At 25.9% G+C, this 18,056-nt stretch overlaps 1 protein-coding gene across 1 annotated transcript in view; it reads left to right on the forward strand.

Moving 5' to 3' along the window:
* The window catches only part of LOC100166286 (fatty acyl-CoA reductase wat), a 111,651-nt gene extending 101,808 nt beyond the window's left edge, over positions 1-9,843 (forward strand). The window contains exons 3-9 of the mRNA XM_016807358.2: positions 634-882; positions 1,622-1,767; positions 1,896-2,005; positions 2,101-2,296; positions 6,696-6,938; positions 7,912-8,169; positions 8,668-9,843. Coding sequence (XP_016662847.1) covers positions 634-882; positions 1,622-1,767; positions 1,896-2,005; positions 2,101-2,296; positions 6,696-6,938; positions 7,912-8,169; positions 8,668-8,773 — 1,308 coding nt within the window. The 3' untranslated portion in view covers positions 8,774-9,843. The remainder of the gene's footprint in view (positions 1-633; positions 883-1,621; positions 1,768-1,895; positions 2,006-2,100; positions 2,297-6,695; positions 6,939-7,911; positions 8,170-8,667) is intronic.
* The last annotated feature ends 8,213 nt before the right edge of the window (positions 9,844-18,056 follow it).

The raw sequence follows: 18,056 nt of genomic DNA on the forward strand, positions 1-18,056 counted from the left end.
TGTTATATAATTTTTTTTTTCATTAACCTACTTTTAACATGTTTTGTAATTTATTTTATAAGTGAAAATAATATAATGACCGATATAGTATAAATTAACCTTTAGTGACGTGCGTGGTATTACATAAGTACGCGCGCGATGTATTTTTTTTCGTTTTAATTAATAATATTTTTGTGCAGATTTATTGGTTAGGTACTTAGGTACCAAGTGTTTATTATTACATTAGAAATTATAAAACCATTTTTTTACTCTATATTAAAGTATGTCAATTGTTACATACGAAAGTTACTAAAAGATAGCATCACTCAATTGAGCTTAGAAAATTCACTAAACAATTTATACCATATTAAAAATAGCCCAAGGTAAATAATTACCCCGTGAGCGTTACCAAAAGTTAAGCTGTTTTTTGTTTGATTTTTAATAATTAATATAAATATAAATTGATGATTAATTCTGTCTCTCTTGATTAGAGACAAAAAAATTATATAAATAACAGGTACCTACTCGTATAATTATTAGGTATATAAAATCTCCCAATAATTAATTAAATTTGTAACTTTCATTATTTTCTAATAATGAATAATTTGTAAGCGTCGCTGTAATTATTATATCAATATTTTTTTCGTTATATAGTTGTTCAAAAGATTAAAATATGAAGTTCCCAAGTATTATCATAAAGTTTCCGGATTAGCCGGCGACTGCAGTTTGCCGGGTCTAGGATTAAGTGTAAGCAGTCGAAATACACTGATCAAAGAAGTGAACATAATATTCCACGGAGCAGCTACTGTGCGTTTTGATGAACATATTCGAGTGGCTATGGACATAAATGTTTCTGGGACAAGAGAAATGATGAATTTGGCCAAGACTATAACCAACTTAAAGGTAACATTAAAATATGATATACATAAATAAATAATATACAATAACAATTGGTATTTTATGGATTTTAGGTCAAGTAGGTACCTATATGGTTTAATAATTTATATTATATAAACACTCCAAACTTGTAAAATTAAATGTATTTTAATAAATTTACATAACTGGTTGAAATCTTTGTTTTAATTTTAGTGTATTTCTATATTCGATGTGGAACTTCCATAACAACTTACATTTTACTTGTTGAATATGTATGTTAAACGTTTCATAACACTAAATATTTTAAACTATTAGTTGCAATAATTGATTTGTTGTATAATATACTATATTTAAATATATTTCAATAAATCAGCTTTTACAAAACTATGGGTGGAATGCTGATAAATATTTTGATGATTGGTTACAAAGTTTTACAAACGTAATAATTTCATAAAAATTAGTTTTAACAAATTTTATCTTTAAATAACATACTATTATATTATATTATAACGAACTATTATTATTATAATCATGATTTATTTGTGATCGGTTTTATTGCTCTTCTAAGAAATAGAATAAAAATGATTTTACATGAACGATATTGTGTAATAAAAAATATACTTAAAGTAAATTAACGCAAATAAGTACTAGATACGAATTTGTTTCCAAACAGGTTTTATACAGCCACTTTAAATAAATGCATCTAAATTATAGGTATATATATACTGTAAAAACAATGCATTTTAATGGTTTCTTAATCGATTAGGTCGTAGCACATATTTCCACTGCATTTTCAAATTGCAACCGACTGCACGTCGACGAAAAATTTTACGATCCCATTGTCGACTATAAAGATGTATTGAAATTGGTTTCTTCTACCGACGATCAAACACTTCACGGTATGACTAGCAAGTAAGACTGTCATGTATATGTATTATATATATATATTTATTTTATAGGCATAATAACCTTAAGTAATATTATAGTAACAATATCAATATAATTTTATCGTAATCACAATATTATTTTTAACTTTTAAGAATCCTTGGCGATTTACCAAACACTTATTCTTTTACAAAATCCTTGGCAGAAGATGCCATTCGAAGAGAAGCACAAGATCTTCCAATATTAGTCTTCCGACCAACCGTGGGTACGTATTATTGAATCATAATCATAATATTTGATTTTACAATATTACAGATTTAATAGTTTTTAAAATATTGTTATTTCGTTATCTGTTTATAGTGGTTGGTACTTACCGGGAACCAGTTAGAGGCTGGATAGATAATGTATATGGTCCAACGGGAATCGTAGTTGGAGCTGGTACCGGAGTACTTCATACATATTATCTCGATTCTAATATTGTAACCGATATAATTCCCGTTGACATTGTTGTAAACGCTCTTATTTGTGCTGCTAAAGAAACGGCAACTGCAAACGTGTAAGTCTTATTAAAATGCTTATGATTATAGTTTTATTTTTTATTTTACGAATTGTCGTTTAATAAGATAATAACGCACCGTTTATTTAATCTAACGGTTTCTACAGTTTAAAAACTAAAAAGTAATTTAGGTATTTTAGATACCTAGGTATACAAATGTGCATATTATGATTTTGTTTAGAGTTTCCATCGAAAGAAATTATAACAGCAATAATTAATTCATAATGTATTTGTATAAATAATAATATATTTGTATGCGTATGTAATTAATTATAAGAGAGAAAGTGCATTGTGATAAAAAATGTATATTACTGTGCATTACGTAATATATATGGAAAGATTATACTAAAAAAAGCTAAGAAATTCGTTCTGCTGTTTAAGTATAGTAGATTTTGTGTGAACATCGTTATTGTGATGGAAGTGTTAAATTTGATTTTAACGATAAATCATTGCTTACGAACAACGAAAGTTGTGCGGAGACGGTGGTAAAACTCTATTCATGAGTACATTTTTTTTATTAAATTAGGTAATAATTTATTTTTATATTAATATACGGTAGGTTGAATTATATTTTGCAAAAACCATATAGGTACTATATAATTAATATTAAAGTATCATATATTTCTATCATATTATATCAATGTTATTAAATTATAAAACAATGTTACCATCGTACCGTAGAACGGTGTGCATATAGGTAAGGCATTCGTGGTATAAATATCTTAAAATTAGTCTAAACATTTCGTTGTGTATAGAAAATAATCACAACCGCAATGGTGAAAGTTTGATATTCATACGAATAACTGAAATCGTTAGATAGAAAATTCAAAAATTTGTATTATTACCTAATCATAGAACATAATTAGCAAATTTTCGGGATTTTGGCGAAATCTTAAACGTTAAATGCTTAAAAAAATCGTGTGCCTATGCATCATTAATATTTTTAAATAGCTTTAATAACAACTTATGAGGAATCATTTATTGGATTTTCGAGCTTTTTGATTAGGTTGGCTGACCAGCCTTTGTGAAATGCCGTATGCCTGTGTGAAGTGTGAACATCTATCCGTTATACAGTACAGACTATTGGTGGTAGCTGATGCATGTTATATTATATACACTATAAAGGATGAATCATCTGCATGTTGACCCCATTTTTTCTTTTAATACCTTATGAATAAACTTTGATTTTCAAAATTTTTAAATATATGCCTAAAGACTTCATTTTCAAATGTATGAGATTTTTTGTATTATACTTAAAGAATCACATTCCTGTGGAGATACAAACTTCTATTTTTCAAATGAGACCCCCTCCCCCACCATTTTTAATGTTAATTAATTTGTGGATGATTTTTTTGAAATTGTTGGTGTACCTAGTTCAAAATTCGAGTAGTTTGAATTACTGGATGATTGAAGAAAAAAAGGGCTTGCGCATGCTCGTTAAATATCAAATAGTGAATAACCCTATACATCATACGTTGATTACGATTGTTGTCTATTTTTACCAAAAATTGTAACGTGATTTTTGTTTTTTCTTATGAGTTCTTATAATATTTGAAAAAAGACGGAAAAGAGAATTGTTGATGTATAGTAGATTTGTCCATAATAAACAAGACATTTGTAATAATGAATAGATTATACAGTTCACACGTACATCTTAAACAGGAAGAACAATGGCCACAGTATAATAGTATAATATGTAATACCGGATGTGCTCGTAAGGTCGTAAGACTGACATTACGTTTTACGGAAAAGAGTGGGCTTTGTTTTTGTAAATTTAAATCACGATGATGAGAAAGGAAAATAGATTAAAAATGGATATAATTTTCATTGAAGATGCAACTCAATGTCAAAAAGTTGATGAGGTATATGACTAATTCAATAATAGGTTATATTAAATGATGCGAATGACTTGTTTCATTTCATGGCAACTTAAGATTGGGCAAACGTAATTTATGTGATGTAGGTACCTAGCAATAACTTATAATTATGAAAATATAACTATGACATAATGCCACTTTTCAAAAACAATACACTAAATTATCTCATACGAGTATACGACTATAATATAACTAGTAATTTTGTAATTAAATTATTTATTAATAAGATACAAATTACAATGAATTATCCAGTTGTATGTTTATTATGATTTATGAGCAACACGTAAAGAAGTTTAAATTTTTAATGCGTAAACATTTTTACTTTTTATCAATACAATAAAAATTAAGTGGATGTCGCTCTGCTGAACAGTATAGGTTACAAGTGAGTCACTGTAATGGATGGTGTTAAATTTGAATTCAATGATATAATATCATTGTACAAGAAAAACGATTCTGAGCGGAGACGGTATGTCAGTCTAGGTATTAGACATATTATAATAATATTATTATCATATTATTATATTATATTATAATTAAGTATATATATATACTTATAACTATGGTACTTATTAAAAAAAAGTTGACCTATAATAGGTACCTATAATAAATTATAAATTAATCATATCACAATATCAATTAGGTACTTATAACGTGTTATACATCAACAACAAACCGTGATACTATCATAGTTAATATATAGGTACCTTATAGTATACATTAGAAGTTTCAAGTATCCACGAAAAATATTATACAATTAAAACAAAATAACTAAAATAGTTATTCTAGGTTTTTGAATATGTAATTTTAACTTAAAATTACTATAAAAATAAACTGTGCTTATGTATTTTTTACATTTTTTGGTTACAAAATTAAACTAATTACGTGGAATCCTGTTTTAAATTTTCAATCCTTAGTTATAAAAGTTGAACATTTTATAAATTTATAACTACAAAATAATTATTCAATTTTAAATTTGATAAATTTTGTCAACATTCAAAATTTAAATGCCTATAAAAAAAATTGTGCCTATGTATTTTAATATTTTTCAACTGCTATTGTAACATTATATCAGGAGCTTTGTATTACGTTTTTACACTTTTTTACCCAAGAAATAAAATTTTATTGATATTTATAGAAAAAAAAACTAAAAAAATTAAAAAATGACAATGTACGTAAGCAGCTCAATAAGAGTCAAATTATTTTAAAAATTTTATCGTGTATAGAAAATGATAATATAAACATTCAGTGAAATTTTCAAGTATCCACAGTTATTCGTTTTTTAATTAAAACAAAATAAGAAAAGTGTTTTTATAGATTTTATTACCGCCAGAATTCCGCCGGTTAGGTGTCCGTAAACTTTAATTGAACATTGTATAAGAACAGCCCTTAATGTGTGTTTGTAATTTGCTAACGGCTTTCGTTAAGAATTTAAAAAAAATACACTAAATCAGTGAATAGCAGTTTTGAAAACGCAACTTGAACGCACTTAAAGAGTTAAAGCTTAGGGCTGGATACACATGAAACGCCTTATCCATACATGTCATAGTTTTTGTAATATAAACGTCTACGAATAAACATTTTTCAAGGAAGTCAAAAAACGTTTAAAAATACAAAAAACAAATTGACAATGATCTACAAAAACAAATTTTAAAACTTTACTTGTTGATATTTGCATGTTTGGGAGTAGAAAGAGTTATGTTGGGTCTAGAATATAGAGAATTATTATGTAATCAAATTCTCATCCCACAACAAGAGTGCACTGTTATCTCTTTCTCCAGATCCAGATACCCCATATACACTACCTGACTACCCTTACGTACTTAATGACCTTTATTTACAGTGGATTTACACTATATCAAAGAACTAACAAAGGAATTTACTACTCATGCACTCTCTCATTTAGCTATCACATTGATATTATTACTGGTAGAGTCCTAAAAGTCTTAGGTTTTACTAAACGGAATACCAAACTCATCACTTCGGATAACGATCTTTGTACATAACTATTGTTTTTAAAGTGTGTGTAACATTTAACAATTTATAATATAAATGAAAAAAATTTTAGATGTCACGAACATTTTTCAAGAAACACTATTAGACATATAGATTTATATAGTAAACAAAGTTGTGTTGTTTGTGCATTTCCGTATCCGTACACGAATCTGTGATGGCTTATCATTGCTTTCTTACCTATTTTTAATAATAATATACCCATATTTTATAGGAATGCTAATTGCTAAGTAAAGATTCAATGTAATATCCGGCTTATATATTATTATATCTTACCAGGTTTAAAAAAAAAAATACATTAGAACCTATCAATATTATTATTGATCAATTAAAAATATTGTACGATAAAAATATTTTCTTTTTGTTTTACGTTAATGATCATTAATTATACCATCAACGAAAAACTTTATTAGCTTATACTTTTATTAGGTGGTTACAGCTTAACGATTATAAGATAATTCCATAGATACAAATTAAAAAAAAACATTTAAATGTTTACGTTTTGTTTATAGGAAACATGATGAAATACCAATATATACATGTTCAAGTTCAATACAAAAACCAATTAAATGGAAGGAGTTTATCGAGTTAAATAAACGTTATGGTATGCAGTGGCCTACGATTCGGGCGATTTGGTATTCTTCATTTTGGGTTACTAAAAATCCATATTTATACGCAATGTTAAATTTTTTTTGTCACGTTGTGCCTGGGTATACACTGGATACATTGGCTCGTTTTTCTGGACAAAAACCAATGTTAGTAATAGTTTAAATAAATAATATATACAAGGTGATGTATTTAAGTGCCTACACTCAATATTTTGAAAAGTCTTAGGGCCGTATTCATATTCGATGCATAAGAATATGTACCTATTGCTTAAGCTAATTTTGATAATTTAAAAAATACAAAATTTGCGATAATAACTAAAAGCAATGCTTAAGATAGGTCTCGACCAATTTAAGTAATAATTTGTCATTTCTTAAACCATAGTCTTGGTTATGAATCTCATTTGAGTCATAAGTATAGCTTAAGCAATACTTATTCTTAAGCATCGACTATGAATATGGCCCTAAATTTCTTTTAAATATAATTTTTACTTAATTATATGTCATTGAACAGCAACATTTTTGAAAATAAATGATAATTTTACAAATTTTTATCGCAATGATTTTTCTGTTTTTTGAAAACAAATACACATTTTTTAGTTTCATGTTCTAAAGCAATATGTTCTACGGAATACTTTGATACATAAATATCAAATTTCTAAATAGTATATAGTTAGCTTATAACCTAACCTTTAGATGAGCCATGATCGGAGTAGTGGAACAACTGACTAAGTACCTACTTGTTTGTAATTTTATGTTTATGTATCGAAATACTCTGAAAAATATTTTGCCTAAGAATATGGAATAAAAAATGTGTATGTTGTCATCAGTGCCGTGCTAACTTTCATTGGCACCCTAGCACAGCTCTGGTTGTCATTCAAAAAGGTAAAAAAATATAAATTGTAAGTTGAAACTTTTTAAATAATGAGTGTTGAAACTTAAATAGATATTATTATGTACATTATACCTGACAAAGAAATATATTATAGTAGTACTATTACTTCTGATTTTTGAATTACTATTTTATGGTTACCAGTTAGTGGCAATTAGTTAAAATGATATATAGGTAGTTTTATATGAAAAAAAACCCAACGATAGTACAGTATTTTATATTTTTTAATAGATTAATGAATATATATAAGAAGATTGATAAAGTACGCGATATACTGGCATATTTCTCCGACAAAGAATGGACGTTCCCTAACAATCGATTACTGGCGTTATGGGATACTCTCGACGGCCAAGATAAAGAATTATTCAATTTCGATATACATCAATTGTCATGGGATTATTTTTGTCAGGCAAACTGTCTCGGTTTAAGAGTTTACCTCGTAAAAGATGATATACACACATTGCCTGCGGCCAGGAAAAAATGGGAAAAGTAAGTTATACATGTATGAAATAAGTACAATAGTACAATAGTACAATAATTATTATTTATTAGAAAATAGATGATTTGTGAATCTTGATTAACGGTTAGCTATAGACTAAATTATATATTACACCTAAATTTTAATGATGAATTACAAAGTTATTTAAATGTTCAATCAGGTACGAGTATATTATTATAGGTAGGTATTACATAGTATATTATATGAAATTATTAACCCTTTTTTTTCTAACATTTAAATACCCATTTATTGTTATTTTGGGTTGTATTTTATACCTGATGTATAAAGTTTATAAATTAAGATTTAAGATAAATATCTTCAATTGCCTATTATTATTTATTTTTAAAACTAGTACCTATTAGGCATTTAAATGTTTTACAGATAGTTAAATAATATTGGACTGATTATATCTGTCAAAAATTGATTAGTCTTAATGACGTATTATCTATTATTGTATTATGTTTAATTTATTGTATTCTTATTTTCAGATTAAACATAGCACATAATATTCTGTTAATATTTGTGTACGGAATTGTGTTGTGTTGTCTCTGGTTAATTGTGTGTGTACCACTAAAATTGACTGGGCTCATGTAAAACAATTCGTGGAGACTTAAACATACACATTTATTGGATGTATTATTAGAATCGAATTATACCTATTGACAAATAGTTTAAATAGTTTAAACTTCGTGTATATAATATTATGATAGTATATGTCGTTTATGATTACTATTGTAAGTCATAAAAAAAAAAAAATGTACAATATAAACAATAATGAAAGTTAACTAAACCATTTTAAAAGAAATATACTATTTTAAATGTTTAACATTTCTTTTAAAATGGTTTAGTATAATTCAAGTAGATAATATATTTTATGGTGTTAATAGACATTTTTTGATAAAAATACTATTAGGTACCTACCTACCTAAAATAAAAGTTTCCTGTTCCACAATGTTTGTTTTTGTAATAAATGTTAAATATATTAGCTTATACCAATTTATTATTATTCAATAATACTGTTAACTATAGTTTAAATGATTACACGGCTTATTTGTATATTTCGTCGTATGACATATTTAAAAAAAAACATTTTCTGTACCTATCAATATAAACTATAAATATATATTATAGAATATAGACGATTACACGTTGTTGATGCCTAAGTAAACGGTAATTGTTTTATTTTTATTTACTTATATTATATTCATACAATCCTGAGCCTTTGAACAAAACTTATTCGAGTGTTTGAAAGTACTTAAGTAGGGAGTTTACATTTAAGATCTAAGGTTGAATTGTTGTTGCATAATCATTTTTATGATATCTGTGAAATACAAACTTGGAGTTTCCTAATTTTTAGCTTTAGGTATTGCGAGTACTTAGGGTTTTACAAGTGTGTACAATTTTGATAAGATTTGCTTAGAAGTAGGATATTATTGATAGATATAATTTTAATTGATTTAAGGCTTAATTTGTTTATCATTGGATGCATTTCATATTATATACTATACCTAATTTACTTGAAACTTTTTAAATGAATATGATTTTATAGATTTAATTTTATTGTAATAATTTAACATACCTACCAAACAATTGTATGTTCTTATATAATTAGTTTATTTTTTTTACCTAAGTAATATAAAATTGCTGTGGATATTTTAAAGAAATATTTGTTTATGGTGTATGTAGTATATGTTATTATACCATGTCTCGGGCACTCTCGGCGTATCGTAAGTTTGAAAGAGTTCGAAAAGTATACATCATACATGTATTAATAATTTTAAAATAGGATAACGTTGAGTTGAGTTAACTCTTCTATGAATAAAATTACAAGCAAAGCCACAAAACCATGTAAAAAAATATAGGAAAAGGAACAATTTTTACAGGAGCAGATAAACAAATATCATACAAATTAACAAACTTGCAGATTGGATTTTTCGAAATCAGTAGTATTAACATTTTTACCAGATACTATTTAAATGTTAGCATTATTATATTATTACACATAATTATTATTTTCTAATAATTATTTCTATTATTATTTTAATATTTTTTAAATAAATTTACTTTTTTATTTGTATTACTAATACGATAAAAAAAAAAACACTGTAAAAAATCATACAGATTTTTTGAGAGACTTATTTAGCCAACCTACTTAGTGCTAATAGGTTGAAGGGACTCAACTCGAAAAACCTAGAAAATATTGGTCGGAATCAACTCCGATAACCTAAGAGTATTATTGGGACTCAATTCAATGTCACCGAAAAAAATATATGATTAATATTGATATTAACATTATCAAGTTTAAATTGTGAACTGTACCTTCGAGAAATCCCATTCAATTTTTCATAATTAAATTATATTCACTATTTAGATTTCTGACACTTAAAAAAATATCACCTTTGTAAATGTACCTATACTTATTATAAGAATGTTAATAATAATAACACCAATTGACAAGTGACGCATAGATCGTGAAGTTATGACGTGTGCGATTATGTATTTATGTAATAAAACTTTTGGTGTAATGTAGTTATATAATAGTATTTTTATTTTTATCTTAAGTAATATTCAAAATGTTGAAAAAATTAATTTTAAATGACAAAATATATAATGTTCAGAAGAAAATAATATACATACGTACTATGTGATTTATTATATATACGAATAGTTCAATATAATAAATATATACCTAGTATTACTTTATTAAATTTAGATCATAGATAGACCTATTGGTTATAAAAAAAAGGTATAACAACAACTCACATATTGTCAAAATACATTTTTGGAACGATTTATCCACAGATGAGTAACTACATATATCATTAATCAATACTTCAGACATAGAAAATACATTTTTATAGAGAAATAGAGAATATTTACACACACACACAAAGTCACAAAATATTAATAATTGGTAATTATTCAAGGACGTCCTCAAAAATTTGTCAAGGTAGGGCCAAAATAAATGTTTGATTGTATATTATTAGTGCTTACGTTAGTACCTTCCTACATGCAGTTCAGTCTAAATTTTTTCCCAATTAATTGTATATAATATTTTGAATGACATAATATTTAAAATTAATTGCCATTTCATTTAGGCTATTAAAATTAAACTAAAATAACATAAAATATTAAAATTATCATTTACTATTTAGGAATATTTTTCTCTCAATAGAAGTAGTAAAGTATTTCGTATTATATAATAATAATATTAGAGTAAACAATGCAAGATAGTTGTCTTCTTCATCATAACAATTATCATATTAAAATATAATATAGTTCATTATAATTATTATTATGCATTATTATACAATTCAGTATAAAATAATATTGAAGACTTAAATAGGTAAATGTTTCAGAAAATATTATGATTAAGAGGACGTCATACCTGTATGGGTTGCCTCCGTCTTACACACGTCCGACATAGCTTTTAGTTTTGATATTAGAGTGAATTGACAATGTAAAGGTAAGATCATTATCTAAGCATGACGTAGGCTTTTATTGATATGTATTATTATTTTTAAGCAAATTATGACTTTTTTAAACAGTACATTTTAAAATTATCATAATTTCCTTAAAAATAATAATAATAATATCAATAAAATACGTCGTGTCCTAGATAATAATCTTCCCTTTAAATTGTTTATAGGTCAATGCATTCTAATATCAAAACTAACAATACACCATTGAAACGGGTGAACGAAAACTTGCTATGTCGTACTATTGTAAGACGGAGATGACAACACATACGGGCACGACGTCCTCTTAAATAAGATTTAGATAAATTACACAAAATAAGGGCTATAAGTTATAACAGCTAAAAATTTAAAATTTAATAACATGGTTGTAATTAAATGTAATCGGTCATGACCAAGGAGAGGGGATAAACTGTTCATTCTTTACCACCCTTGTCAAAAATGTAAAGCATCTGGGATAATTATTTTTAAATCACTACAATACCTATAAGTTATGTCTATCATTAATTTCAGCTAAACAATTTTACCAATATTTTTATTTTTATTTTATATAAATAAACAGGTAGGTTATAATCTTTATAATATGGCTCAACATTTTAGTGTAAATTATTCTTACATTCGTTTAACACTGATCTAGGTACTCTGAAATTCAATAACAATGTCTTCAATTTCTAAAATTTCTTAGAGTTCAAGTTGATTGTTCTACTTACTAAATAATAAACTATAATAATCCAAATTCCGCTGCCGTGAATACTGGATTAAAAAATACAAAAGTACGATATAACACTCCCGTTGCATATCGATCGCATTAGCGAAGACCAAGGCCTAAGAGTATTATAGTTTATAATATTACATTTTTAATCAATAATAAATCATCAAATCATAAAAAAAAGTTAAAATAAAGTGCCGTTTTGTTATAACTTATAACATAGTTATAATTCCTCAAATTTAATAGCCATCGGTATGGTTGTTGTCTCCTCTCCAGGCCTTAGAAAAACTACTAATATAAATGAAAAATTACCTATAGGTATAGTCATTTTAATGTATAGATTTTAGAAAGGTTTGTTTTCTCTTATCTGGTATTTGGTAAGTATGATATGGAGGATTCCGATCTTTTAGGAAATATAACACTATTCTGAAAGATTTGGGACTAGAAGTTTGTATTTTAGACGGTTTAACCAAAAAAATATTGAACACAATTGACTCTATTGTACACAGGTCCGAAAAGTTAATTATACCTTTTACAAAAATTGGCTGTTAGATTGGTCAATGATGTTAGATGCTTCTGGAGTAGATTTGGGTATAGGTGTACTGATAGATTCGGTTTGCATTAGGTAGAATTAGGTACTGAAGTGCTTTTTTAACGATCTATGACCAACCATGTTTTATAGAACTATAGTATCGAGCGAATAGCTCGAATCAGAAGCATTTTTTGGAATATTTTTGGAATAGGAAAGCTACCTATCGGCTATCGCTATAGCTTAACGCTAACAACAAGTGTCTTTAGAATATTTAATAACATAAATTCCCAACTTCTGCTTGAACAAATAAATAATAGTTATCATAAATTTAACAAGTTTCAGGTTTAAATGTTTTGATACATATTATTATACCGTACGTGGCAAAGTATTATAGAATGAGCGAGTGTGCAGCCAAGTTAAAACAATTTTTTAGGATCTGTAGGTTTGTTATTTCATTTTAATAAACTTTTGGTAACGATTTAGGTACTCGGTAAACTTTATATCATATACCTGGTTGATTATAATTTCACTCAGGTCATATATTTTGGGATTCCTTCTTAAAGGTAATTCAAATATTAACTTATAGAATACACGTTGGTTTACAGGGTTATACTGTAAATAAATTAAATAACTAATTAATTTGATATTGGCAAGTAGGTAAGTATTGTTATCTTTTACTTTTAGCATTTAGCGATGTATGAGATGACCACAGCATAACTATCGCGTTGTCAAAGCCCAAAGGTCGAGCGACGGTGCTCGTGGCAGCAATACTGTTGCAATACTGTTACAGCAACTATTGAAAAGGTACCTAAACAGTATTATTGTTATTTCCATAACAAACAATGATTCGCATTTACATTTTGAGAAGAAGCGTACTTAGACCTAACCTATCCTAACCTATCGATTCAAAATGCTGTTATAAAATAGGATTGACAATAGCCATTTTTACGCAATTAAATGACATGTGGGTCATTGTAATAGATGTGTTTAATTTGAATACAATGATATATATTACCTTGCTCACATTGATGTTAATTATGTTAACAATTATGTTAAACAATATATGTTAAAATTTAAACTTTATTTAAATGCTTATATATAATATTTATCAATATTTTGAACATTGTATCATGTCAACAATTTTAAGTGTACGGTTTATGAATTACAATAATATAGGAAATCGTTCGATGAGGAATCGTTAATTGATGGATGAAAGACAAAATTAATGTGACTTCAGGTAAACTCTTTTTTTACATGTAGCCTAAGTTCACTCCTTATAAAACGTTAATATCACTGAACTTCTTTTTAGAATTTATTTGAAAATAAAAAGATTTTTTTCGATTTTATAATAATTATATACCACTATCCTATGATGATAATATGAGAGAAGCGAAACAAGTCAATATGATAATATATTACCTATTATACAGTATGATTTTTTGAGCACTCTCACCCAATTTTTCTGTTTAATAATATTAAAAAAATTTCAAATTCTGATTTTTAAGTATAGCTAAAGACAATATTTGCAATCAAGTAATTGATATTTTTTGTACTATTTACTTAAGGAGTGCCTTGTGGTGATATAATTTAAGCATAAAAATAGGGTGAGCATGCTTAAAAAATTTTTTACGTAAATTGAAATCTATGCTTATAAAAATTATTTCCTTGAAATCTTAAAATGGCTAAAAATATATATTTTTCAAATATACAGAATGTTTAAAACAAGTTTCTTAAGCTGGTCAGTTTTTAAGTAAATTATTAATTATTAATATATTAAAATATGTCGTATTGTATAGTAAGTATCTTGTTTATCTTTAAACTTCAAAAAATAAACTACCTCAACTTTTAAACACCATAATATGTAATAATATGAAATTGAATATTGTTAAATGACACTGCTCTCGGCAAATACCACTCAGGAGTCTAGAAAGATTTATAATTTACACGATTTATTTCATCGTTAATTTTGCTTAATATTATTTATTACTAATGACCAGCTCTTGAATTTAGGAAAAAAATTAGGAGGTGAGATATAAAATTGTAAAGAAAAAACTAAAAAGTGCGTACCTGTATATTTAAATGTCTTATTGATTACGATATAATTAGTAGGAGTACGTATAAATATTTTTTAAAGGAGATGAGGGAATCCACTTCCCTCTATCCATCCACAATTCAGTAACTGCTTAAAGGTACCATATCCAATATTTAACTCTATAGTCTAATAAATCATTTATCTTTAGTTAACTATTATCAGTTTTTGTTTTACAAATTATTTTTATATAATATTTTTAAATTACAACGAAATAACATTATATTTTCTTTTCTTATCCTGTATGGACATTTTATACGTTTTTAACTTAAAAATAAGTATAGAATACTTATAAATAAAAAAATTAATTTTCATGATTTTGAAGTATATTGTAAAAAATTGAACTTACTATGCTTAAAAACCCATCCCTATGAATCTTTAATATTTTGATTTGAACTGATTTATTCACAACTTACAAGGAACATTGTATTAAAATATTAAATGTTCAAGCTTTTTGAGCGAGCGAAAATGTTCTTATCGATATTTATAGCAAGAAATTTTAAATGTCTATGAATAGCTCAAGAATAGTCAAAATATGTTAAAGTTATTATCATGCATAGAAAATAATGGAATAAACATTTTGTGAAAATTTCACGGATTTACCAGTACGGATTTATTAATTTGACTTTCCGGTAAATATTTTTATTTGTCAAAGGTAGAAAAATTTATGAGAAATCTTGTATTAGATTTTCAAATATTAGATATGATAAGAACGTTTCTATGTGAATTAGAAATTAGAAGGTGGAAACTCAAAATAATTTGGAATTTTTCATGGATTTATGCTAATTTTTTTTTGAATTTCCACTCACAACTTACGAGAATAATGTTATTAAATTTTCAAGTTTATTGACCCAAAGAAAAAATGTGGCTAAGTGGATGTCACTTTGCTGTACAGTAGGTTACAAGTGAGTCACTGTAATAGATGGTGTTAAATTTGAATTCAATGATATAATATCATTGTATAAGAAAAACGTTTCTGAGCGAAAACGGACAGTCAGCCTATGATTATAAGTATATTTGATGATATTATTGTGAATAAAGTAATTTATATATTAACCTATTTACGTGGAACCTTGTTTTAAATTTTCAATCCTTAGTTATAAAAGTTGAACATTTTATAAATTTTTAACTACAAAATACTTATTAAATTTTAAATTTGATAAATTTTGTCAACATTCAAAATTTAAATTTTAAATGCCTATAAAAAAAATTGTGCCTATGTATTTTTAATATTTTTAAACTGCTATTGTAACAATATATCAGGAGCCTTACGTTCAAATTTTCACGCTTTTTTACCTAACAAATTAAATTTTATTGATATTAGTAAAAAAAAAAAACTAAAAAAATTGAAAAATGACTATGTCAGTAAACGTCCCAAAAAGAGTCAAAATGTTTTGAAAATTGTATGGTATATAGAAAATGAAGATATAAACATTCAGTAAAATTGTCATGTATCTACAGTTATTCGTTTTTGAATAACAATAAAATAACAAAACCGTTACATACAAAATCGATTGAATATCTCATATTGTAAAAATATGAATTTCAAACGATCATAAAAAAATAAATTTGATTTGCATGTAGAAATTTTTTTGATAATGGTAGACAAACTTATCAGGAATCTTGTATTAAATTTTCAAATCTTAGATTTAAAAAGAAAAATTTTTATGAATTCTCAACTCAAAATCATTTGCTAATATTCGTGATTTTTCTGTATTTTGTCAAGTTATGAACTTTAAATTCTTGTAAATAAAAACCCTGACTGAGGATTTTTAATATTTTTCAAAGGTCATTATAACAATATAGTAGGAGCATTGTATTAAATTTTCAAGCTTGCACCAACAATATTCACTTTTCCATCGAACAAGATACTGAATTTGAAAATCCAAACATTATTTCGACTACTTAACATGTACACATACAAAAAAAAAAACACATTATTGTAAAATCAATACATTCGTCGTTTCACACAGAATCTAAAATGAATAAGAAATCGAAATTTTCTTATGCCTATAAATAGCAAAAAAAAGTCAAAATATTTGGAACATTATAATATGGTGTATAAAAAATGCTAATTTAAACATTCTGTGAGAATTCATGCTACTACGTTTAATTTTTTGTGAATTACCAGCAAATACAAAAGTCGATTTTGTCAAAAACTGGTTTTGCGTAAAAATCTTCTTTTTCCTTAATTTTTTTTTTTTGGCTTTCCCCTACGCTTTTATAAACTACTGGGGGTTTTAAATTTTGACCTTTCCTACTAGATTACCTCTTTCTCACCAGAAAATTTACTGAAGTTGAATATCCAATTATTATAAATATTATAAATATATAATAATAAAATTATATTTTATAGACTCTACAGATTATAAAATATAAACATATTTATAAGTTATTAATATTATTTAGTTTTGTGAAACACATAATTTAAGTACCTATAATATGTTAATATTATTGATACCTATAAGGCTATAACTAATTTTTTTTTTTACTTAATGGACACATAAATAAATAAAACTCGAGTTGTGTATGATCATATCACTTTTTATACCTATGCATGTTAATATTTTTAGATTCTAAAACAACATAAAAACGTATTAATTTTATTTAAATGTAAGTGTGTGTGTGTGTTTTTTATTTTGTCTACCATCATTTTAGTTTTAAAATATTTTAAGTCACGTGTTTTAGTTAACTCGTAAAATAAATTCGAAATATACATAGATGGCAGATGATAGTGTTTTAAATAATTAAATGTGTGGTATTTTTTAATTATTTCATTATTTATTGAGAAAATAGATGGAAAATAAAACCGTTTTGGGTAAGCCTATTTCCATTGGATTTATAAAAATATGGTAAAATATCAAATAGTTTCTGGAATATGATATGAATTATTAAAATATCTTTCAACTTATATTATAACTAAAATAGAATTAATTAGAAATAATGAAACATAATTGAACTATGAAATTTTTCGATTGGTGGAGGGGGTGAAACGATCTTGAATTCCCACTAAAATATGGACGGCTCTGATTTTATTATTTTTCTAATGAGTAGGTACCATTTCTCTGTAA

Source organism: Acyrthosiphon pisum, chromosome A1 (genome assembly GCF_005508785.2).
Source record: "Acyrthosiphon pisum isolate AL4f chromosome A1, pea_aphid_22Mar2018_4r6ur, whole genome shotgun sequence".
NCBI classification, from domain to species: Eukaryota; Metazoa; Arthropoda; class Insecta; order Hemiptera; family Aphididae; genus Acyrthosiphon; species Acyrthosiphon pisum.